This window comes from Microtus ochrogaster, linkage group LG2, assembly GCF_000317375.1.
Source record: "Microtus ochrogaster isolate Prairie Vole_2 linkage group LG2, MicOch1.0, whole genome shotgun sequence".
NCBI lineage: Eukaryota > Metazoa > Chordata > Mammalia > Rodentia > Cricetidae > Microtus > Microtus ochrogaster.
In genome coordinates, this window is record NC_022028.1 from 49262234 (window position 1) to 49287170 (window position 24937).

Sequence of the window (24937 nt, forward strand, 5' to 3'; positions counted from 1 at the left end):
ACTGGCTTTGGACTGTGTGGTGTCCTATGGTTGTTCATCTCTATGGCACTGTCACTGAGTCAGCAAGGTGCTGAGACCTTCCTGGCTGTGGTTGACAAGCCCAGTGTCACTCTGCAGCATGCCTGTGATGTCCCGTGTGGTCGTGGGACACACATGGGCCAAAGACAGGTATCTCACATTCAAACTCATTTTGTGTTGTTTCCTGTCTAGGGCGTGGGGTGGATTTGGGCTCAGAGACATAGTCTCTGTAATGCCCGTGTGTGTTTAGCAACGTGGGGTGCATGTCTGAGTGTCATGTGAATGTGGGGACCAGGCTGGCTTTGAGTAGATACAAGGATAGAGATGGCGGTGTCTGTGCTGTGCCAAGTCTCCTTCCAGAGACTGCTGCCTCTGTCTGTGACCACCCAGAGTCTTGTCTGCTCATGGTGGCTGCAAACTTGCTGTCATGATTTGAACCCAGGCCCTGTCCTGAGTGGCATCTTGACATAGGTTATGTCCTGGTTTTATTCTTTATAGCAGTAACGAGCAAAAACAAGCCGGAGGAAAAGGTTGGTTTGGTTTACATGTTACAGTCCATCGCTGAGGGAACTCAAGGCAGGATCCCAGACACAAGAATGGAAGCAGAGGCCATGGAGAAACGCTGCCTCCTGGCCTTCTCCCCACGGGTGGCCCAGGGTGGCTCTGCCTCAGCGGGCTTCTCCCTCCCATATCTCTCAGCAATCGATAAAAAGGCCCACGGATTTACCCACCAGTCAGTCTGATGGAGGCATTTTTTCAATAGAGGTTTCCTCTTCCCAGAGGATTCAACCTTGTGTCATGTTGAAAAAATAAAAGTCCAGGCAGGGTGTTTTTTTTTTTTTTTTTCCTGGCTTACAGTACCCCACATTTACCTAGCATCCAGTATAGTGATACCTGCACTATACAACTGACCACTCAACATTTCAGGTAGACTGCTTTTGGTGATTTTCTGTAGGAACTCTGGCACCCTGGTTCCTCATTACATCCTCTGGGGTGTGGATATGCCAATACCTGTTTGTTAGCTACTTAATAGGAATGTATGACGTTTTCAAAATTTATGTGCAGACTTGATTATGGAATGTGGAGGGGAGGTGGTACCGTGTGTGTGTGTGTGTTAGGGTTCTCTAGAGGAACAGAATGTGTGTATATTTTACAAGGGGATTCGATATATTGGTTTATATCATAGGGGTATTTGGGAGGCAGAAGGATTCCTGCAAAATCAAAGCCAGACTGGTCTAGACAGTGAGTTACAGGCTGGGCAGGGCTACATGGTGAGACCCTGCCTCAAGCAAGTAAAACAAACAAAATAAAACAAAAAACAAAAACAAACAAACAAACAAAAAAACCCGAACAAACTGTGTGACTATTGACCAATTCTCACTCAGTCAGAATCTGAGTTTCTGAGATTTGAGTGTGTTGCCAGGGGTCCTGCCTGTCATTTCTCAGGTGGCTCGTCCCCTTCCAGGCTGATCATGTTCTATTTCCAGCCTTCTCTCTGGACACAGGAGTTACTAGCTGCTTTTCTCTGCAGCTGTCGTTGTCCCCATTGGTCTGGTCACAGAAGCCTTTCCATCTTGTGACCCCACCTCCCTAACCCTAGTTGGCCACCCTTGTCTTCCAGAGAACAGATCTGTTCCCCACACTGTGCGTGTGCAGCCCCAGTGACCACTAGAGGGCACCCTCGGACACTCACATGCATTTGTCATTGTCCTTTCAAAGCAGAATGCATCACACCCAGCAAAGGATGTGGCCCTCAGGTCCCCTAGGAGGGGAGACTATGCTGGTGACACCCCAGAGAAAGGTGAGCCTGCTTCCTTCCCCCACCCCCTGCAAAGTTCCATTCGGAAACAACATCCCCAGTGACTGGTGATGCTGTTCTGTGCATCCCACGATGACCAGCACTGCTGCACTGAGAGCGACCTCACTGCAGGGGCTATGGGTTGGTGCCAAGGTTTACTGTCCTGTCTGTGGAGTTGTGTTGGATAGTCTTATGTCAGCTTGACATAAACTAAAATATTTGAAAGGAGGAAGCCTCAATTAAGACAAAGCCTCTGTCAGATCTGGCTGTGGGATATTTCCTTAATTAGAGGTTGATGGGGGAGGCTCAGCCCATTGTGGGTGGTGCCATCCCTGGGCTGGTAGTCCTGGCTGCTATAAGAAAGCAGGTTGAGCAAGCCATGGGGAACAAGCCAGCAGGCAGTGCCCCTCCATGGAGTCTGCATCAGCTCCTGCCTCCAGGATCCTGCCCTGTTTGAGTTCCTGTCCTGACTTCCTTCAGTAATGAACAGTGATGTGGAAGTGTAAGCCAAATAAACCCTTGCCTTCCCAGGTTGCTATGATCCTGGTGCTTCATCACAGCAATGGAAACCCTAATACAGGAGTGGGCTTATGCCCTTCGCAAGAGCTCAGGGTGGAAAGGCTGCTCTCAAATGAGTCTTCGTAATATTACTCCTGAGAGGACCTGAAAGGCAGAGGTGGCAGAAGTGTCATGAAGCATCTTAGACAGGCACAAGCATGTCTTAGAGAGCCCCAGAGTGTACCCGTGCCTCCCTGACACCTGAATGAAGCCTGACAGAGCAGGCTATAGGCTTGCGTAGTTCTGCATTTGGGTCAAACAAAAGGGGGGCTTTCTGCTTGCTTTCCTGGCTCTGTTTTGCACTGATCATCTGATCTGGAGAGACCTGGGCTGTACACACTGATGACTGGGATGGGGAAGACATGCAGTTAGTTTGATGCTAGGGGACAGGTACTGAGGATGCAAAGGCATGAGGCTCTAAAGCCTGGCCTGTGTCCCTTGGAATCAGTCATGCAAACTGCACATAGCATTGACTTCCTTGCTGCCCCCAGCACACTGCAGAGGCTGCAAAGATCTGCACAGATACAATGAAAGTGGAGCTCAAACTCTCTTCTTCCCAGGAAGCAAGCCAGAAGGGGCAGAGCCCTGAATGGTCACGGGAAAGCTTAAGACTCGCACAGCATCGGGGTGGGTCATCTCTGTGTGGGATATTGAGTACCTTCACCCAACCAGTCCAGTTTCAGTTATCCATGGTCAACCATGATCAGAAAATGTTGAAGCTACTTTGAAAGACTAGAAGGGAGACCATATTTGCCCGACCACTCTAATTTTGGTGGCTAATGCTGTCAATCTCTTGCAGTCTCTAATTTGGAAATAACTTTGTCATGGGCACATCAGAGTACGTCTAGGGCATCTGCAGTGGCACTGAGATCCAGGCATCCCATCAGGGTCCTGAGTGTATTCTCTTAGATGCTTTATTTCAGAACTACCAGAAGGCTCAACCCGGTATTGCGAGGTGGCTTCAGGAGGACAGGTGGCCTAGTGAAGCAAGAGGACACTGGGAGACATAACAGAAGCACATCATGCTCAACAATGGGCAAGACAGCATGTGAATGCCCAGGCCATGCTCACTGTGCTCACTTATCACCCTTCCTCCTATACTGCAGGTCCCTGCAGAGACCAGTGAAGTGTACCTTTCTGACCTCTGCTCTGTGTCCTAGAGATGGGAGCAAGGTGGAGTTTGAAACTTGACTTTAGCCACCACTGTTCTTCAAAGATGAATTCCAGCAGGTCACCTGGTTGAGAGCTCAGGGAATCCAGATCTCAAGGGGACCCCACCCAGTCATGTGAGAGCTGCTTCCCAGAACCCAAGCCTAGATGGAAACCTATCTGCTGCAGAATCAGAGCCCCGAGCAGGGCACTCCTTGAAGCGGTTGCCCCAATCCTGAGGAGGAGCAATGGGCAGGGCTGTCTTGGCTATGCCTATGGGGTTGCGGTGGGGGCAGCCTTCATGTTCCAGTGGTTCATGCCTCATCTGGTGCTGCTGGTGCATGAGCACATGATCACAGCAGAGGACATGGGTCAGGTATTTAGGGGAACACAACCTAGAGATAGGTTCATAGAAAGCGCTGGAGAGAACAGGCCAACTCTACAGTGGATCAGACCAGGCAGCCAATCAGAACCCTTACCAGGCAGACACATGCATCTTCAGAAGGCGCAAACGTGGATTTGACACCGAAAACACGTAAAACTTATATATAAAATATTTTATTAGCAGTCTTTATTTCTTCCAAGTATCTAACTTTATACTGACACAGTCCACTCCTCGAGCTCCCCTGCTGGGTTCTGCTTGCCTTTCCGTCACATTCTCATTCAGCTGGTGTTTCTCAATAGTCTCGATTGATGTTCCACGGGACGTTCCTCTGCGCCACAGGCATGGATGAATTTTGTCTTTCCTCCATGCAGTAACATGATGGGGAAGGACCTGGAGGCTGGTGTGCTACTGACACTCAGGGAGAGCCATAGAATAACACTATCCAACATGTGGGGGGGGCAGGCCTGCATGTGTGCACATGCGTGTATGTGCAAACTCATGTATCGACATGCAAGCCGAAGCACATGGACGCCAGTCTCTCTGACCTGAAGTGGCCCGCTAGTGTTGCCTTGGGAAGCTCAGACAGGAAAGAACAGGTCTATTGCCACTAAGACACAGGCGAGGTCAGCCCCTGGGCCGGCTAGAACAATTCATCACGGGCACTTGGATGTGAGTCCCTCAGACAAAGAGCAGACCGGCCTCTCGTCTTGGCCTTCTCTCAGCGGTAGAATGGCCGAGGAGACAGCCACTGCAAAGGTGCTGCACTGTGCACGAGTCTAAGCACTTCCCGACTGTTTGCACCGTTGGAACAATGACAGCTGGGAAAGCCAGACAGCGTGGACGCTGGTGTGTGACACGGACTCTGATGCCCCTCAGCATCGTGCCAGCACCTCCCCGCCTCAGTCCTACCTGGATAAGGAGAGGGAAGCAGCTGCCCACTGGGGCAAGGCCTGAGGAAGGTCCCTGCCCTGCCCGAGGGCTTGAAACAACCTGGGGAAAGCAGATCAGTGAGGGAGTGACGGAGGAACACAATGTGGAGAAGCAGAAGGCACTGCGCAGTGCCCAGACACTCCCAAGGCTAAGAGGGTCTCACCTCCACACTGGTTTTCTGTCCTCACAGACATACCCAGAGGCATTTTCTGATTTGTGGATGTTGTCTGTCCCTGGCCTCAGGCTGATAAAAATGATCTTTCTTTAGGCTTCTAAGACGGGTTTTTACTAAAAAGTTGTAAGCTCCATTTTCTGGTCCTAATGGTGCAGCTCCCCACCCCCAGGTGAGGAAAGGAGAGTCTGGCTCCTATTTTGTATGTGGTTCTCATAGGCTCATCTTCTCCCCTCCCCCCAGAGTTCAACTCTCTCTTGACAAAGGGTATAATAGGAAGCAGGAGAGGCTGGGGTGGGGGAGGTGGGACAGGATGGTCAAAGGAGGGGGGCTGGACAGAGGATGGCAGCTCCACCCTTGCATCCAGCCTTTCCTGAACCCCAGCGTGGCAGGGCCCCACAAGCCTCTCTCTCTGATGAGGTCTCTGCAAATGCAGTCTTTGAACTTTGGTTTTTTACCTCTGCTAACATGAGGAGAGAGTACGGCCTTTAACCTGATGGAATCTTCCGTTCAATTGAAGGAACTTAGCCAGAGATAAAGGAAGGCCCTGGTCCTCAGAGCCACATGGAACCCAACTGCAAGGGAAGTCTAACTCGAACATCAGTGTCAGGAAGGACATACTGCCAGACACCTCCGGATACCTCCTACCATGACAGAGACAAGCAGGAAGAGGAAGAAGTTCAGACTGCATCTCTGGAATCCAAGTTATGTATGGTGGTAAGAAAAGCCACACATCAGGGCGCCTGTGGACACTGGATGAGGGACAAGGATGTAGCTTCCCCTAGAATGGCTGTCAGCCTTCCTCAAGTCTGCAGAACAAGTGAGCAATGCTGTCCTGTGGGGTGACTTCTGACCTCTTGCCCATTCTGGTCAACATTCTTTAGCAACTACGCTCATCACCCTGCCCATCAGCAGGGAACCAGCTCTTGTAGCATCAGCTCAGACTCTGCTCTATGAAGGGACCCCAACGTACCCTCACTGACTTAGGGGTGGTGACAAGCCGCTCACAGTGGCAAGGAGAAACATGGACACGCAAGAACTCTTCCAGAGGGCGAGACACTCTTCCAGACATGAGACATGGACCACTCTGCCTCTTTGATTGATAGCAGAGCAGTCTAGTGCAGGAACCCAGCCCCTGGCACATCTTGCCAAGCATGGGCCATTACACTGAGCCGTCGGTGGAGACGGGAGGAAAGGGTTCCTTGGCACTGACTTTGAAGTGACCACCCGACTCCCATTCCTTTAAACTTGCACTTCGCCAGCTGACAGCCCGCAGTTCCCCTCTGGAGTCAATGCAGTGCCCCCCACAGTTCCCCACGGGAGTCAATGCAATGCCTAACATCTTGAAATTAAATCAAGACTTTTTTTTTTAATGAAGACATTTTATAAAGGCGAATCGTGTCCCTGGTTAAAAGCTGAATCTAGAAGGCAGTGCCATGTTTGTATAGAACGAGCAAACTGAAAATTACATTGTAATATGCATTTCATTTGTCTTCTCTATAAAAGATCTAGGAGTGAAAAAAATAAAAAGAATCTCTAAATATTTTCAAAGCACATCCATGCGTTTAAGTAAAATTCGGACCCTTATCATTCTCTACGAGGAAGATAAGAAAGCTTCAAGGCCACAACCGAGGCATCTCAGGACCTGTCAGAACACGACCTAGTGCAATTACTTACAGGTGTGGAAACCAAGGTTCACGGGGTAAATGGGCCTACCCACAAAATATAGGCTTTTGCAGGAGACTCCATCGTAGGACGGCGGTGCTCCAGAAGCAAGCAGCTGCGTGTCCTAAAGGGGACATCATGGCACCTCCCCTTCCACTTAGCCGGCCTGCCCCTCACTGACACCCTCACTGCACATGCCCTCGTATTTCAAGGGCCACACCCAATGTGTCCCCAGGCCAGCTTCCCAGGCTCAGTGGAGGTAGTTAACGTGATTCATGAAGAAAGGGGAAAGTGTTCTTTAAAAACCGACAAGGTCGATCTATGTACTTCTTGGGCAAAATGAAAGTGGCCAGAAAACTATAGAAGAAATCATCTATTTTGCTTAAAATAGAAGCATGTGAAAAAGAAAGGTCTGGAAAGAGCCTGCCAACATCCCGCTCCATACTGTTGGCATGGCTCTTTGTTCCTGCTGGCCCAGCACAGCTGGTGTAGGGGGGTCTCCCTCGCCTGGAGCCCACGTTTGACCTTCGGTGGTTGTGGCTGTGAGCCTCACTCGGTGGCTAGGTGGGACTCCTCTATTTCTAAGCAAAACACACCTTTCCTACCCTGAACCAGTCCTGAAGAAGCACTGGAAAAGGTACAGTCTCTCAAAATGAATGAAATTTATCGACTTTGGCTCGGAAAGTGACTTCATCAGAAAGGAGACGAACTTTAGAAAAGAAGAAACGACAGCCATCAAGTAGAGTCCACCATCTGTGGACTTTCCCCCCCCACAAGATATCCACCTCTCTGGGGACCAATGTGGCCAGCACTCCTCCTCCAGGGCCAAGGTGTCCTGGACTGCAGCGGGAACCTACTGAGGAAGCCTCTTGTCCCCAGCTGGATCACAGGATGACATTCTGTGTCAGCTGTGTTTTAAATCCTGCATATAAAAAAAAAAAATCCCAACCGTCCTACATCTTCCTAGTTAAAGCTAGAAAAGGAAACGAACAGTTCCAACCCGGTGGGCAGAGGTGCTGAGCACTGGTCGCCATCGACCTGCGTGGCCTCCAGGTTGGGTTGGGAGAGTCTGTGTCACCAGGAGCAGGCACATCGCTGTCTCCCAGCAGTGCCCTTGGTCACAATGTCTGCTTTGCCTCCTTGCTGGCCTGCAGGTGTTTTACCTCTCGGCCCGGATTTTGTATCTCAGGACAAAATAGGCAATGAGCCGCAGGGAGACGAAGAAGATCCCTAAGACAATGAAGTCCAGGTACAGTTTGGCGTTCTCCACATCCAGCTCCCGCAGGATGGCCTCTGACTTCTGGAAGTGGCAGGTCTCAGCAATGTCACAGTGCAGGTCCTCCCGGTCCAAGCCATAGATAGAGAGGATGACCCCCTCGAAGCCATATCTAGGGGAGAGGAGCACCGGGTGAGAAGGGCATCCTTGGCGGAAGGTCCCTCTGCTGGCTCGCCACTCTCAGTACCCGCCCTGCACTGCTTCCTGACCTCACAGCCATCTCCCTAAGACAACACTCTAGCACCCCCTACCTTTGCTTCCAATCCTGTTTCTTCCAAGGCCACAGAGAAAATGTAAAACAGAATGAACCATATTTAATCCACTGGTGCAATAAATAATAAAAGAAACATATTTGGCTTCCTTCCAATCCTGCACACCTTTTCACTGTCGGGTCTAGTTATGGGTTGGATATCCTGGCAAGAACCCCGGAGCATTTAAATAAAGCCCTTTGGGTCCAGCCTTGTCTTACAAAACAAAAGCACCAATCTTCAGAAGAAAGGCGCTGGGCTCCAGTTTCCCAGGATTGGCAAGCGCACGGGCAGCTGAAACTCTGTACAAGGGCTTTGTGTCTTCCTTGGTCTCTGGAACAATGTAGTGGGGCCTAAGCAGCACTTGTTCTCAGCATGGACCTTTGTGATGCAGGGGAATGGCTGCGGCTGGGGGTGGGGATGAGGATGCAGGCCAAGTACTAAGGATGGACACTGACTGCCCAGGGAATGGCTAGTGTGAGAGCCACTCAACAGAGGGGAGGAACTCTGATAGACCCTGGACCCGAATAGTCAGAAAACTCCTGCTGGAAGGGAAGGCGCTGGGATGTTTCAGAGAGGGCACAATGCGCCTCTGTTGTGCCTTGTTTAGATTTTGTAATCAGAATTTCATTGGGGATTTTTTAAATATAAAATATGGACACACCCTTGGAAATGCCCAGCATGTGAGGGCATGCCACAGCATCTACAGAGGCAGTCTGTGTGTATCTATGTGCACTGGAAGGGTGAGGCCCAAAACTAAGGGAAACATAAAGGCATATTCTTGGTGCCGGGATGCAGATGCAGTGGACAGCCAGGGAGTGGCTTCCAGGAGTCCCTCCTTCCAGGGCCACCCATTCCGTTCCTGGGCCTGCCCCGGCCACTGCCCACACGCACCTGACATAGGAGATGTAGGACATCCACTGCAAGTAGGCTGGGATCGTGTCAAAACTGACGAAGAATCCCGAGAAGAGCAGGACGGGGATGGCAGTCACGGGACCCACGAACGTGGCGACCTGGAATGAGACAGGACGGGGACATGAAGAGCACTCACAGGAGGAGGGAGAGGACATCCACCCACTCAACTGACCCCGAGGACATCCCCAGTGGTCAGAAAGGAGGATTCTCAAAGGGCCAGAGTCTTTCTGGACTGGCCAAGACCAGGATGGTGGCTAAAAATAGAATGCCCTCTGGGAGGGCCAGAAGCTAATCTTCTGAAGAGGGACCCCGAAACCCCAGTTGAGGAAGGGGATTGAATGAAAAATCAAAATAAACTATTTCCTGAGGACAGAGGTCAACAATTTCCAGGAATGGTCTCCGAGGGGCTGCAGTGAACAATTTCTAGCTGTCCCTGGAGCTAACAACTGGCTAGGACCACCTCTCTGGGGGTCCCACCCAGAGGTAGAGATGTTGTTGCCCACCAGCAATGGCACCAAATGCCAGAGCCAGGTTTCAAGGAGCCCATGGGACCCCTTGGAAGCCCCCTCCTCTCGGGTCTTGCTGTCCATGAGAGCTAAGGACTGACAAGAAGCTGTTCCCACTGGCCAGGCTCGGAGGGAAAGATTCTAGGGTGTCAGCATGTGTGCATATTGTGTGCGGTGTGAGTGTTGTATGTACATGAGCTTAAAGAACATGCAGTACCCAGTCAGATATACCCTCTGGGGTCCAGAGCTCTCAGGGGAGGGGTGGAGAAGGGTCTGAGAAGGTGAAATGGGTCAGGGGGCGTTTAACACAGGGGATAAAGTCATCTATGCAAACAGTACGGATCTGATGTGTGGGCGGGACTGGCAGGAGGTTCACATGGGGGTGACAGATGTTCTGCGGGCCTGATTTGGGGCTGGTGTGTCCCAGGCTCTTCAGAGTGTTGTTTTCTTGTGACAACGTTATGAGAAGGACACCATGGCTACTCCCATCTCTCCGTGAGGAACCTGGACCCTGGAGGCCAGGAAGCCCTTGTTGAGGACACTCGAGAGGAACTGGGAAGTATGTGGTACCCAGGAGTTGACATGGAACCTCAAGAGCCTCAGGTGACTTGGGTTTGTAAGGACAGGGAGGCAACTGGGGGCTGGAGATGAGACCAAGCTCAAGGAGACTGAGTAGGGCTACATGAAGCTCCCAGCGAGGTGAAGAGTGGGTACCCACCATTGGTGTGCCAAAGAGTGGTCAAGTGGACCTACAGAGGCAAGCATAGAGATATGGAGAGCTCGGCCTCTAAGAACACTGTGTAATGCCAACCAATCCAGGCATCTCTGGTCCTTAGTCTTCCCTGCCTGTAAAGTAGAGTCCTGGGCTGTGCTTGGTACTACATATGCTGACATTAGAAAGCACCGTAGAGTTCTCATGTCTGGGCATGCGCAGTGTGTAGGCACAGCCACTCTGCAAGTCTCTTCCTTCTCAGTAAGAATGTCGTCCTGATCACAGAGGGCACTAGAACTTTTTCCCTATGAGAATAGCTTTGTGAAGACACCTGGAAATTCAGGACAGAATTAGGATCACCGAGCCCCACATGGGAGCAGCCTCGTTAGAGCAAGGAGGCAGAGGGAAGCCCAGTGCAGCTCAGCACCTCCTTGGCTGTACCTGCAGAGATGTGGAGGCAGCTCCAATCAGCAGGCCTAAAGACTGGGCCACCAGTGAGGTCATGGTGCCAAGGGCAGCGAACAGCACAAAGCGCACGGCGTCTGATGGCTGTGACGTCATCCAGTACACGATGCTGCAGTAGGCCACGGGAAACATGATCTGCAAGTACAGAGCCTGTGTCCCTGGGGGCTCCGCTTGTCCCATCAGTGGACAGTTGTCCCCCCCCCCACAGATCCCACCAAATCCTGCTTTGCCTCTCAACAGGACACTAGCAGAAACCAGTCCCACCCGGCTCTGTGGGCGTGGAGATTTCCTGCCCCCTACTGCCAGTCACCTGCGGCTCATGTACCTGGAAGGGGACGTCAGCCATGGTCTTGGCCAGGTAGTAGGCCTTCAGGCTGTACCAGTAGTTCAGGTGCTCTCGGAGGAAGACGCTCATCTCCAGGGGAACTAGGGCAAGAAGGGAGAAGGGAGTGACTGGGTGGACACAGCCAGCGACTCACATACACGCACGAGTAGCCTTAGGCCCCATCCTAGCAGTTCTGGCCTATGTCACAGTGTGGACCAACACTCCAATACTTTCACTGTAAACAAAAGATGGAACCAGATTCATTGGTCTGGAAAAAGAAAATCACCAGCCATTTCTCTAAGCTAAAAACTTATGTGGTGGTTTAAATAAGAAATGTCCCTCATGGGCTCATGTATGTGAACACTTGGTCCCCAGTTGGAGCTGTTTGGGGAGGCTATGGAACCTTTAGGAGTTGGAGCTTTGCTGGGGGAAGTGCATCCCTGGAGGGTGGGACTTAAGGGTCTATAGCCTCAACCTATTTCCTGTTTTCACCTGCTGCTTCCTGTGTGCAGATGTGTGCCAGCAAGCATGCCATGCCTTCCCCACCAGCAGCAAGAAAGAAACTGATCCAAGTGGTCACATGAAGACCTAGAGTGGACCACATCCCTGAGAACACCAAGTGTTCCCGTGGTGGCTAGTGGGACCATTCTGATCAGCCTTGTCCCTGCTGGGTTCATCAGCTCTCTAACCACTAGGTTTCTGCTTTGTACCTAGCGGCCCAGAATGGCCAGGGTTGGCCACCCTTGGCTGTTTGAATAGCTGAACTCCACTGGTCAGGTGGGGACAGCCAGCAAGCTGGATCTGAGGGTCTCTTGAGCAGCAAACTTTGGGGACTTTCTCTCCATTGCCTTCTGCCATGCTTAGCTGGCTTTCATTGAGATGGGATCATCTGTTCTAAACACAGCATTTTCTTGTATATGTGCAAATGTGAGTATATGCCACCTGCGGGCAGGTACCCACAGAGACCAGAGGCATCGGAGCCTCTGGAGCTAAAGTTCATAGGTGGTTGTGAGTCATTTGACATAGGTGATAGGAACCAAGTCCTGGACCTATAGAAGGGCAGTATGGGCTCTTAGCCATCTTCCCAACCCACTACACAATACCTTCTTATGCAACAGTAAATACAATACAACCTGTTTGGTCAACGTAGAAAGGCTGAATCTGAAGCATCGAGGCATTGTATGCTGTAAAAGTCATGCCTGGTCAAGACAAGGCCTCAGCCCCCACGCCTTGGTAGGAGTCCTGGCTAGTGGGAAGGGACACTCACAGGTCAGAACAGTGGGCATGAGGGCGGCAAACATGAGGAAAAGCATCGAGAAGAACAGGAAGCCGGAGTTGCTCAGGACCTTCTTGGCTTCGTTCCCAATCCCCAGGTACAGCAGGCCAATGAGGAGGCCAATCCCGATGTGTGAGGTGATTCGCAGGTGTGTCAGGACCTAAGGGCAGGCACAGCTCACATTCAGTGCACAGGTGTGAGGGAACAGGCTCGAGACCCCTGGAGGTATCAGATCCTGACTCCCATGACGACAGATCATATGAGCCACCTTTCCTTTCCTTCAGGGAAATACTCAGAGCCTTACCAAGGCAGTCACACATGCACACACACACATGTATACATGTACATGCGCATGCGTGGGTACACACACACACACACACACACATGTCAAGCTCATGTACTACTGAGGCAGAATCACTACACTTTTGTTGATCCTTTTCAAAGCAGGCAAACAAGGCTGGTCTCCCTCCCAAAGAGACAAAGCCATGGTGGGGACGGCGCTACTGGAGACCCTCGTCCTGAGCTGCAGCTTGGGTTGCTGTGAGCATGAGCCCATGGTAAGCTACAGGTCCTCCAGCTCAGGACCCTGAGGTTACACCGGACTTCAGCCTCCCCAGGCAGGCTGCCTGGTACCCACTGGACAGGTGGTCCATCATCCCCTGTCTCCTTCCTGAATGATCCCAATCCTTTGCCTTCCTCTAGGACTTTATGCACGCCCATATGGAGGTTATCCTTTGTTGGGCTTGGAGTGAGAAGACAGATGGGGCCAAGCCCGTCTTGACCCACAGCAAATATATGACAGCAGTCAAGACACACATGGGGTCTTGCGGATACAGGTATCTTGGGGCCTTTTGTTACTGCGACACAGCGGTAATAGCCGACTGATACAAGCTGAGGCACAGCAACTTAAAAGTGTGCTTGGGTGTGTGTGTGTATGTGTGAGCATTGAGGACACCCTTACCGAGTCCCGCATGATGCTGAGGAAGGTCCTCTTGAAGAGGATGCAGAATTGGGTGAGGCAGCTGGCTGAGAAGCTGTGACAGCCTTCCATGGAGGCGGAGTCCTGAGGACACACAGTGCAGGGGGTGAGTTAGTCTCCTGTCTGCCACGCCCCCCTTGCTCAGGAAGGGCTCTGCAGGACCCATCTCCAGACCACTCCAATCCCTTCATCTCCATCACCTCCTCAGCAGGCCGGTGCCAAAGAAATGGGTTCACGTCCGTGTCGCCTCCGAGATCCCTCTTATAGTCCGAGTCACACATGCCCTCCCGCACAGCTCTCACCAGGCGGCTGTTCTGGTCACCGTATTCGCCTGACGCCACTTCCATGACTGCAGGAGATACAGAAGGTAAAGTGAGAGAGGGGCTGCTGGGAACTGAGGGTCTCTGTCACTTGGTGACAGCAAGGTCTATACGGTAATGAGAATGCTTTCAAGTGAACGATGGTGGTGCCCGAGAGCCACGGCAGCGGCTTGCTGATTGACTAATGTTCGCTCAGAAACCCCAGTAAGCCATTCACGGTACCAGGTGACCAGAGATGCAAACACACAAACGTGCGTCATGCTGTCAGCTCACCTAGGGGCCAGGAACTCATGCATCTACGCCACGACCATCCGTACAGCGTACACTGAATGCCTGCTCTGTCTGGACCAGCAGGGCCTAGAGTGTAGGATCAGCAGGAGGAAGCTGGCCTCCTTGCTCAAGTGCTGAGTAAAAGGGGCGCTGCATGGTCCACAGGGAAGGACTCCCCACAGCACACAGGGTCCACTGCTCCGAGGCTGGGGACCATGGGCCACACCCTTCATTTCCCAACAAGCAGCTGCTCTCCTAGTTTTCCTCACTTGCTCTACTTGCGTCCTCTATCCTCCCTGGACCCCATCAGGTTCCCTCTTCCTAGACTACTTCTGTGACTGCTGAGTGGTCCTCATTCACTCCATGGTAACGACAGTGTGTTGCTGTCTAGAGACCTCTGGGACCTGTTCCCCTTCCCTGTGCACACACCCCTAATCTCTGTACCATGCGACTGATTCCCCTCCTCCCCTGTACCCCTCAGCAAACTGGCAAAGCCGTTTCTAAGTGGCACATCGAGCTGAAGTCGGGACACCCTGGGCCCCTCTGGGAAAGCATCACTTGCAGCATCGAGCAAGTCCCCAGAACTGCCTGGTCCATTTCTCAACTCCTTGGGGGGTGTTCCCAGCACTCTTAAGTGCCACAGTCCCCACCTTCCCCTCCAGAGGACCATCAGAGGAGAGAAACCCCTGGGAAGGGACATCCTCATCATCCGCTCTCTCCTCTCTCTCTCTCTCTCTCTCACTCATGAGGGAATAAGCCAAACAAGATCTTTCCCTTGGCTTTTAAATATGCCCTTCACGGAGCACCTTCCCTCCCCCGTCTCCTCCCATCCCTTCCCCACTTTGTGGCAGTATGCCTCCTGTGGGTAAGGACCATTTCCAGGATCAAGGACTCCTGGAGACAACTTGGGAAATGACATAAGGAGCCCTGAGGGCTGAGGGGTCAGACATTTGAAAGAAACATTTGTGGGAGAAAGGCCACAAAGGGGGGCTGTCCAGCTGGGATCTCAGAGTGGCCTCGAGTAGTAGGGTTCTTATAGAGAAGAAGTCATGGATGCAGAGTTGGTCCTACATCTAGTCATAGAGGCGATGACTAAGAGGACAAGCAAAGATGGGTGGAGTCTGGTCATTAGACAAGTCCTCCTAGGGAGAGGTCTGCCTGAGGTTCCACCATAGGACGGTCCTGTCCCATTGGTGAGACAAGGCAGTGACTCCAGACTGCAGGCATCATATCACAGCGGAACACACAAGACGGGGCGGGGGTCCTTTCCCTTTCCTCTGGGTGGGTTCTACTCACCAAAGTCTGCAGGGTTGTGGTAGGTAGGGCAGTTCAGACCCAAATCCCTCAAATACGGCACGAGATTCGAGACCTTTCCCCGGTACACGCACTGTCCTTGACTCAGGACGTAAAGCTGAGGGGAAGGAAAAGAGAAAGGCATCAACCACAGCCTTCACCTCTGGAAAGCAATGGAGGCTCTCATTCAGTCAATCCTTCATCAGTTGGTCAGTCAGTCGACCAGCCTACCCATTGGTCCGTCAGTCAGCTTGTCAGTCAACCAGTCAGCCTGCCCACTAGTCAGTCAGCTTGTCAGTCAGCTAGTCAACCAGTTGTTCAATCAGCCAGTCATTAATCAGTCAGTCAACCAGCTAGTTAACCAACCAGCCAGCTAATTACCCTGAAAAGCAGTAGAAAGAATAAGGACTCAGGGTCTAATTTCCCCAGGCTATCTCAGTCCCATCAGAGATCTTGGGATGGACTCTGGGGAGGAGATTTAGGTCAAGGTCCCGGACAAGGGTGGGGCCTACGTACCTGGTCAAAGAGCTCAAAGAGCTTGGCGCTGGGCTGGTGGATGGTGCAGACGATGGATCGGCCACCCTGGGCCAGGCCTTTCATCAGTGACACCACCTGGAAGCAGGAGGCGCTGTCCAGGCCACTGCAAGTCAAAGACACCTTGAGAAGCTGAGAATATGAGGGAGAAGCCCAGGGCCCCAGGTCACTACTGAGAGAGGGCCTGTCACAGGGCCTGTAGCTGTACCCCAAGGTCCTGCTCTTCTCGGCCTGTGTAACTGTTCAAGGGTGACACTTCGGTGGGGGCTGCGTGTGCTGTATGTCACTTCTGGCAAGAATGCAGGAGCCCAGCAGATTCCTGAAGGACTGGCTGTGGAGTGGGGGAGAGAATCCCCACTTGCCTTGGCCAGAGACATCAGAACTGTCTGGGTAAATAGCTGGACTCCAAATTGAGCAAAAAGGCCTGGCAGTCAGTATCCCAATGCCATCCTCTTTGGCCCACTTGGGGAATGTTAGAGGGGGTGGGCTGGGCTGTGGCTGAACTCCTTCTGATGGTCTATGGATCACATTGATGCCTTTTGCGGGGAGGTATCCTGAGGTATGCAGGGTTTGACCAGGGTCTGGCACTCTGGGGGAACTCTCTTCATTCCTGTTTGAACACTCCCAAACCCGGCTCACTTCTATGCCACTCCCCACAAGGGAGCGAGACACAGTGGGTACCCTGACTGCTCGCTTCCCCCAGGGCAGTGAGCCTACAAGAGGCAATTTTAAGGGTCCTGCAGTTGTCTTTTGGGCCCTCCTAAGTACCACCCAGTGTGGCCTCGGCACTTGGCTGGGCTAAGGTGGATGTGACCGTTCCTAGGATGCTAGAGACAGCTCTCAGGTTCAGTGGGCATCCACGAGATGAGCACACGGTGGGGAGGAGATGACGAAATCGAGAGGGTCAGTTAGGACAAGCCCTGTGTGGCCAGGCTACCCTGTCGGGAATGCCTGAATACAACATGCTCAGAAGAAAGGCTGGATGACTAACTAGTGACCAGGGTTCTCCAGAGCCAGGACTCGAGGCCAGGATAGGAGTCAAGATTCACATGGTCACACAAAGGCAGTGAGCCCCTTAAAACTGGAAGGGCTGTTTAAAATACAAGACACCAAGCCCCTTCCTCAGAATGCCCCAGAACACTAGCCTTTAGGGAACTATACCACTGGGAGAGACAAGCACTATGAAGCTGTTTCCAAACTCCAACAGTATCTCCACATTCAGTACCCCACGTCCCCAAGTACACACAAGCCTCTGGGCTGGTGGCTTTGTCCTGCCATCCCACAGACAGGGAAACCTTTTGCATCTCCTCCAAGGCCATACCAAGACGTTGGGACCGCCTCTAGGAACCTCAGAATAGACTCTAGAAGGAACTCTTCCCTGTCCCTTCTCTGGTCACCAGTCCAGACACCAGCCACAGGCTTACCTGGTGGGCTCATCGAAGAACATGACAGGAGGGTTATTGACCAGCTCCAGAGCAATGGCCAGGCGCTTCCGCTGGCCTCCTGATAGGCTCCCCGTCCGTGTATTGGCACAGGGCAGCAAGCCCAGCGCTGTCAAGATCTCCTTGACCTGTGGGCAACAAACCCAGAGTCTCTATTAGGAAACAGCCTTCCAGCACCAAGGCTATAAGGAACATATGCTGAGCTCTGTGGGATGCTCTCCCCTGCTGGGCTCAACCTCACTAGTCCATACACAGATGTCTTCACTGCTGGGCGGTCCAGGCCATCCCAAGCCGAGGGGCAGGTTCTGCCTCTAAACCCGTGGCCCTGACTAGAGAGACAGGAAGAGCTGTTGAGAGGCAAGAAGTGGCGTTGGGAGTTCAAGTCAAGGGCTATAGTCTTCTCTCAGCCTCTGGCTGGTGACCTCATGTCATCCCCACTTCTAAGCTGAACCTAATGTCTGGCACAAAGAAATGTCCTGTAAATATTTGATGAACAGATGGATTAATAAACACGCGAGTGGATGGACAATCAGGTCTGTGACTAGCACAAAGGGTCACTGGCCATCTAATGTAGTCATGCAAAGTGCCCTGTTGGAACACTGGGCGCACAGTAAGTACCCCTGACAGCTATCATCCATGTTTCTCATCCCACATAAAGAATGCCACCAAGTCCCCTGACATCCACCCCTCCCCCTCAAGCCAGCCCTTTCAGGAGGCCACCTGAAAAGGTGAGTGGCTCAAGGCAGCATGCAGATCTGTACTCTAAGTGGCACTGTGGCCACCCTGTGCTCAGGGCTATGGGATGAAGGCTGAGAACAGAGACAGGCACAGTTGGCTGTGTGCAGAGCCCTCTGACTGGCCCAGGATGGTGACCTAGTGTTGGCTCCGGGAACAAACAGGTCAGCAGGCTCTTGGGAAGGAAAGGCTCATCCAGGTGCCACATCCCTGCCAGGCTCCTCTCCAGGGGGCTCAGAGATTCCCTCTAGAGTCTGCCCAGAGGTGGGATAGCTCTGAGGCAGCCAGTCCCTGGTGGCCATACCAGGAGGACTTTGGCCAGTGGCTTCTCTAGGGAGATGAGGTCATCCCAAGAGGAGAACTTACAAAGAAGAAAACTTTCCACTCTGGCCTTCTCAATTATTTACACATGGTCAGTAAAGACTGAAACTTTGGGGGCAGAACCACTCGGGATCCAGTGCTGAGGGGCTGGGAGCAGGAGCAGAACGGGGCCAGGGACCCAGGATCAAGTCCTGCTCTGCCTATTCTTGCTGATGCTCTCAAGCCAGCACCACGGTCTCCTTCTGGGATGCCATGCCTTTGAGAGATGGATGCCAGTTAGGAAGAGCTTCAGTGTGGCTGTCCGGGCAGGACCAGGAGGTAGCACCACAGTGGACAGGTATTTCTTTTTGGCATTTTTGCTTCTTGTCACAATGTCCTTATCTTCCCTGCGCAAGGCTTCTGGGCTCTTCCAGACAGGTGCCTGATTTGGCAACATGCTTGGGGTCTTTCCTCTGTGGGGGCATTCCATACACTAAGTACACCCTTCTTGTTTACTTTTATGCCAGAGAAGTGGAAATAGAGGCCACCACTGGTGGTTGTCCTTCTGCCCACATGACCATGTTTCTACAACCATAAGGCCTGGTCCGTTCTCTCTAGTCTGGTCTTAGAAGTAAGTAACACTACCTGGCTTGGTTTTGGTTTAAAAGTAGTCAGAAAGAAAAAAAAAACAACATTGTCACTTTTTAAAAATTATGTTTCCCTTCTCTAAATAAGCAAACCAACAAAACAAAACGAAACAAAAAGTTCCCACTGTCACTTGTAATTCAAAACCTCCTGGGGCCTCACTGGGTAGGGATGGTCTCAGCAGCCCCAGACTGGCCCATAGCAACCTCCCTCTCCAGGAAGCCGCTGTACCAGAGGGCTCCTCAGGGCCAAGGTGCCTTTTCTGGGAAACAAGGGAGTCTGCGAACAACATACTCCATGATGTACGAGAACATTCCATTCCATTGTTCTTCCACACGCTACCCACAGCATGCACTGAGGTACTGTGGGGGCTGCTGGGAAATGAGTCAGGAAGTGTCCAGCCGTAAATCTGCCCTTCAGACGCCTGTGATGGGTTCTTGGAAGAGCCAGGAACTGTGTTCAGCTGAGAAGAGGGCCGTCGTCGCAAGTAAGATCTCTAGTAAACAAACACATGCAGGACACACCTATCCCTCAGTCCTATGAGGCTGGCTTACTATGACACTCAACACAAAGACCATGACTGGAGGAAATTTTAGGCTTGGCACTCTCGGGGACATTTCTTGGATCAGGGTGATGGAGCTTGTGCACATGTAAGAGTCCTGTCGGTCTGAGGCCTAGCTATGACTCCCAGAAGGCTCCAGGCTTCTCCAAAGAAAGCTATCTTCTCCAGCATCAGAGTGGGCTCCTGAGGCCCTCCCAACCACCCAGAAGAGAGGCTGGAAGCCAGACTCAGACAGTACCAAACAGCATCACAGGCAAAGATGGGAGGCCAATTGCCTGCCTCACTGTGGTCACTTGCTCAGAGACCTGGGTCATGTGATGTCTACTTCTTCAGCTACACATGTAAGGCTGGCCACAGAGCCACAGCTGTGGAGAAACAGCCCCGCCTCCATCTCTCCACCCTACACTTACATTGATCTTAGTGGCGTAAAGACTTGAGCCTGAGAGGCTGGTGGATGGGAGGTGGTCCCAGGGCTATCTCAGTCTTCTGATCAGTCCTCAGGTGCCATGTGGATGCTCCAAACGAAAGAGCTCCACCTGGACTCACTTCCAGCTTCTGCCTGTCCCACGGCTGTCCCAGTGCCTTCTCACCAGTGGCAGGTGGAATGCAGGGACAGGGAGCAGGAGCAGGTACAGATGAAGATGGAGGACCCTGTTCCTTGTCCATTGGTGCAGGTCATCTCCAGGCTCACCTTGGCACACTGTGTTCTGAGGCTTGGCTTCCCCTCTTTCCTTCTTCCTTTCCAGAGCTTTCCTTTGTCATCCCCATAGTTGCTTGACTTGTGCCAACTCAGGCTGCCATGACAAAGTGTCCCAAACTGAGGGCCACCTCAGAGTCTGATAGCTGGTTGGTCAAGCTCAAGGCACGGTGGCGCTGGCTCTTCCCAGCCCCTCCTGACTCCTCTCTGCTGGGTTTGCTGGTGGTGTTTTCTCCTCAGGTCCTCAACAGCTGTCCCGAGTGTGCTTGTGTCCTGACTTCCTCTTCTTGTAAGGGCACAGTGAGATTGGATCAGAGCCATCCCAATGACCTCCTGTTATCTTAATCATCTCTGCAAACAGCCAGTTAATTCTGAAGGACTGGGGTTAGAATTTTAGCATATCCCCTTGGTGGGGGAGGGTCAGCCACTGGGCCTGTCTCTTCTAGCTTTCACTCTCAGGGACAGTGGCGGTAGGTTTGAGGATGGGAGTCCAAGGAGGTGTGGGGGGATGGGTGGTGGCCCTAAGTCACATTATTCAGAAAAGGCCAGTGGTGTAGGAGGTGCTTCTGTCTATGTGTTGCTTTCATTGGTTTAATAAAGAAACTGCCTTGACCATTTGATAGGGCAGAACTTAGATTAGTTCGGAGTAGACCCAACTGAATGCTGGGAAGAAGGGAGAGAGAGAGAGAGCCGCCATGGAGTTGCCAGGTCAGACATGCTGAATGTTTCCCGGTAAGCCACGACCTCTTGGTGACATGCAGATTATTAGAAATGGGTTGAATCAAGATGTGAGAGTTAGCCAATAAGAGGCTAGAACTAATGGGCCAAGAAGTGATTTAATTAATACAGTTTCTGTGTGATTACTTTGGGTGTAACCTAGCCGGGCGGCCGGGACCAAAAGCAGGCGGTCGTTCCCTACAACAGGCCAGCGACTAGAGAGGCTCTTGAAGCCCACCCGACATGACAAGGTCCCAAGCCCCATTCTGTTGCCCACAGGTGACCCCTGAATTTTTCACAGGGTACAAAGGGTCCAGTTTCTTCCCCTCAATCTCAGAATAAGAGAATTCCCCAGGAAACATTTTCAGTAGTAGCTGTTTTCATCTCAGAAATGAATTCTTCCTCTCTGCACTGCACACCCCACTGCCATGAGAGAGAACCCCAAGACTGTGAGGGTGCTGTAAGAAAGGGGAAGGGGGAACCCTCAGGCTGCCCGGAGCTGCTTTTCCATGCCAGCCTCAATCTACGCCCTAGGAGGATGCACGTGAACAGAATTATAAAAACACTTCCTTAGGTAAGCATTTAATAATGTCCATCTAAATGGTGCGTCTCACACCACACTCTCAATGTCCCCAGAAACTGCACCACCCCCACTGGCTGGCCTTGGAACAGATAACACCATGAAGGGGGGCTTCTGCTACAGTTATCTTCTACAGAGCATCCCAGTAGCACTGGGGACAGAAAGGAGGAGGCAAGCTGAGCTTCCCTCTTGTAGCCCATGAAGAAGGATTGATCAGCACTCCTTACCTCTGCCCCCCACGACCTCCTAGGGCTCCTGCTGGGCCCTGCTTGCTTCCTTCCCTGATCCTTAAGGGCTCAGGGAGCCAGGAAGACTGATAAAAGGGAGGAGAAAAGTCTCAAATAGGCTGGGAATGTTTTTCTTTTCTTTTCTTGAAAGACTGGTTAATAACATGCAAGAGCCCACTTTCTCGTTGCAAAGGTATGTGGGTGGAGGGGGTTATTTTTAAACCAATGACTAAACCATCTCCAATGTCAGCATTTCATAAAAATTTATTTTAATCTAAAGTGTATTAAGCACCCAAGGGGGTGGAGCCCTTGGCCAGGCCCTGAGGTTAGCATCTTCTGCCCGTGGGTGGGTGGGATGGGGGTTGTGAGGCTAAGGCAGCAGACTGCTGAATCTATATGTCAATCTAGCCCCAGAATCATCCTTCCTGGACACCAGCCACTGCACCCCACCACACACTTTCTGATGCCCCCATCTCTAACATACACACCCAAGAAGAGGCAAAGAAAATCAACAACAACAACAACAACAAATCTAGAAGAGGAATAAGCCCTCCCCGCCAGGCTCCCTCATGCATGTGCTTCCATCACATTCTGGACCACGTGTGGCTTGGAGCATCACACTTACCATCTCCCGTCTGCCTTCATCCTTCTCCTGCAGCTTCAGATGTGCAGACACCTGCAGGCGACAAGGGCAACAGTGAGGCGGCTTCTGGAAGAACAAGTCTTACGGGATCCAAGCATGGTCCAGGGGTCATGCCCTGGCCAAAGCCAGCACGGCCCAGAGTCCCATCAGCTTTGTAAGCTGCTTGACGGATTCATAGGACACTTTCCCACTCCAACAGCCTGATGGGTGCGGTCTTGGGAAAGCCATAGGGGCTGCTATGCTTCTGCTTATCTCAGGTGTCCAGGAGACGTCTCTGGCCCAGCACAGAGACAAGGAAACCTTAGGCAGCAGGGTGTGAAGACCGCCAGGGAGGGGACCCATTCAGGACCTCCACAGATCAGGAGATAAACCATTGCTGACTTGAGGTTGTCACCCTGGAAGGATCTGCAGATAGCAGGTGTGGGATAGCAGGGTGAACTTCCTGGCTTGTTTACCAGGATAGGATGAGGTCCTCAGCCTTGCAGTATAATATGGGGTCCCTAGCCTTACCTGGTGAAACCCAGAGCCTGAATTACCCAATCCAGGTTCAGCCCTGTTTCAGTTATACCAGACTCTGTGTTCTTGGGGACACCTGGCCCTCAGTTTCCTTACCAGCATGAAAATAAGCTTAAAATCTACCTCATTAATTGATGAAGTTGCTGAAGGGGTCAGGTTAGAGACTGAGAGGCAAGGGAGGGGACTGAAGAGGCCCCAGACCTCAGAGTGGGACAAGGGTAGGCCTACATCACCTCTGTAAGACTAGCTGCCTGTCTTGTGACACTGGGTGTCACAAGTACCTGTCACAGTGGACATGAGGCAAAACAAAACAAAAAACACATAAAAATGTACAATGCCTGTAGGTCAGTAGCTGGCGGTCAAGAAGTGGAGATCATGGAAGACAGGATCTCGAGGGACAGAAGATTAACGAGAAACGGTACCGTGAAAGCCCTCAACTGAGGATCTAACCATATGTGTTTCTGAAAGCAGATATATTTCACAGCAAGACCTAGAAGACATACAGTTACTCCAGAACAGAAAAGACCTAGAAGACAGACAGTTACCCCAGAACAGAAAAGACCTAGAAGACAGACAGTTACCCCAGAACAGAAAAGACCTAGAAGACAGACAGTTACCCCAGAACAGAAAAGACCTAGATTATACCAGCTTGACATAGGCAAGCGTCATTTGGAAAGAGGGAACCTCAATTGAGAAAATGGCCCTACCAGACTGGCCTGTGGGCAAGTTCCAGCCCTGGGCTGGTGGTCCTGTGTGCTATAAGAAAGCAGGCTGAGCAAGCCAAGAAGAGCAAGCCAGTAAGCAGTATTCTTCCACGGCCTTGCTTCCAGTTTCCTGCCCCACCCTAGATGATGGGCTACAATTATAAGCTGAAATACCTCCCCCCATCATGCTTTTGGTCATGGTGTTTTATTATAACAATAGAAACCTTAATTAAGAAGAGGGGAAGTTGCTTAGCCCAAGGGTAAATAGGAAGTTGGTTACCATGGAAACAATCATTCAACCAGGTGATCGATAATCTCAGAAACTTGATTGTGACTCTGCCAAATGAGAGCTATTAAAACTTCTAGTCTGGGGAATTATGTTCCACAAAGCTGTGTAAGCAGCAAGCCTGGGGCAGCATCTCAGAGGGAGCGAACTGGACGTGGCCAGGTGCAGCAAGCCTGTGTTGTCCCGAGGGCAGGGGTGGCTCACCATCATGGCCTCCTGAACGGTGAGGTGAGGCAGCAGCATGTCATCCTGCATGATGTAGCATGAGACCTTCCGGAAGCAGCGCAAGTCCCGGGGCATGCCATTAATGAGGACTGCCCCCTTCATGCCGGTCTCCCTGCAAAGACAAGCAGAGAAGTGGCTGCCAACCAGCTCCTTCAGCATCCCACCTTCGGGTGGCTCGGAGAGGCAAGCAAGAGAGGGGGCCTCCCTCCCTCGTGGGCGCCTTCTCAGCAGAACCATTCACCATGGCAACAGGATGGGGCAGAGGGACCAGAGACCCAGAGAACCACACTAGTACTCTGCCGGGAGCAAGTGGCCATCAGGGAGACAAGCCACACACCAGGCCTTTCCCAAATGGCATGTTTATCACACCAGAAGGAAATGGCTTCTCTTTGCCTGCTACACAAGCATGCCTGGGAATGTCCCTCGATACAGCTACAGGGCAAGGATGTACACCAATGGCTACTCTATTTGCAGCCCAGACGACACCAACTGTTCCAGGATCACAGGTGCACACAGCGGATGCCTTGGGTTGCTCAGAGACAGCATCCCAGGCACGGCAGTTCAGACCCATGACTGGTCCTAATGCAAGGGGAGAACCTTCTGACTGCAGGTGAGAGGTTGGGAGCCTCCTTGTCCTAATAGGGTCAGAGGACACTGCTCTAGTAGCCACCTGTCAGCTCCTCAGGCATGTACACACTGGGCCTTTCTTCCCAATGACACATCTTCTCAGCTCTGCCTCCCTGTGCCATGGAGAACTGTAGTGTTATGGAACCTGTGGGGACTGATGGAACCATTCTGAGTTCCAACTTCCTGTGGCCCACTGTCAAGGCAGAGGGCACTCCCAGGCAATGGGCAGCTCCCCTG

The 24937-nt window shown here is 52.0% G+C and overlaps 1 protein-coding gene across 1 annotated transcript in view; it reads right to left on the reverse strand.

Moving 5' to 3' along the window:
• Window positions 1–6359: 6359 nt before the first annotated feature.
• Abcg1 (ATP binding cassette subfamily G member 1) overlaps window positions 6360–24937 on the reverse strand; it is a 53820-nt gene continuing 35242 nt past the window's right edge. The window contains exons 4-15 of the mRNA XM_005360310.2: window positions 24053–24185; window positions 22325–22375; window positions 17219–17364; window positions 15777–15900; window positions 15264–15378; window positions 13578–13726; window positions 13360–13461; window positions 12390–12558; window positions 11123–11223; window positions 10774–10932; window positions 9094–9212; window positions 6360–8063 (exon numbers count right to left, since the gene is read on the reverse strand). Of these exons, the coding sequence (XP_005360367.1) occupies window positions 7835–8063; window positions 9094–9212; window positions 10774–10932; window positions 11123–11223; window positions 12390–12558; window positions 13360–13461; window positions 13578–13726; window positions 15264–15378; window positions 15777–15900; window positions 17219–17364; window positions 22325–22375; window positions 24053–24185 (1597 nt within the window). The 3' untranslated portion in view covers window positions 6360–7834. The remainder of the gene's footprint in view (window positions 8064–9093; window positions 9213–10773; window positions 10933–11122; window positions 11224–12389; window positions 12559–13359; window positions 13462–13577; window positions 13727–15263; window positions 15379–15776; window positions 15901–17218; window positions 17365–22324; window positions 22376–24052; window positions 24186–24937) is intronic.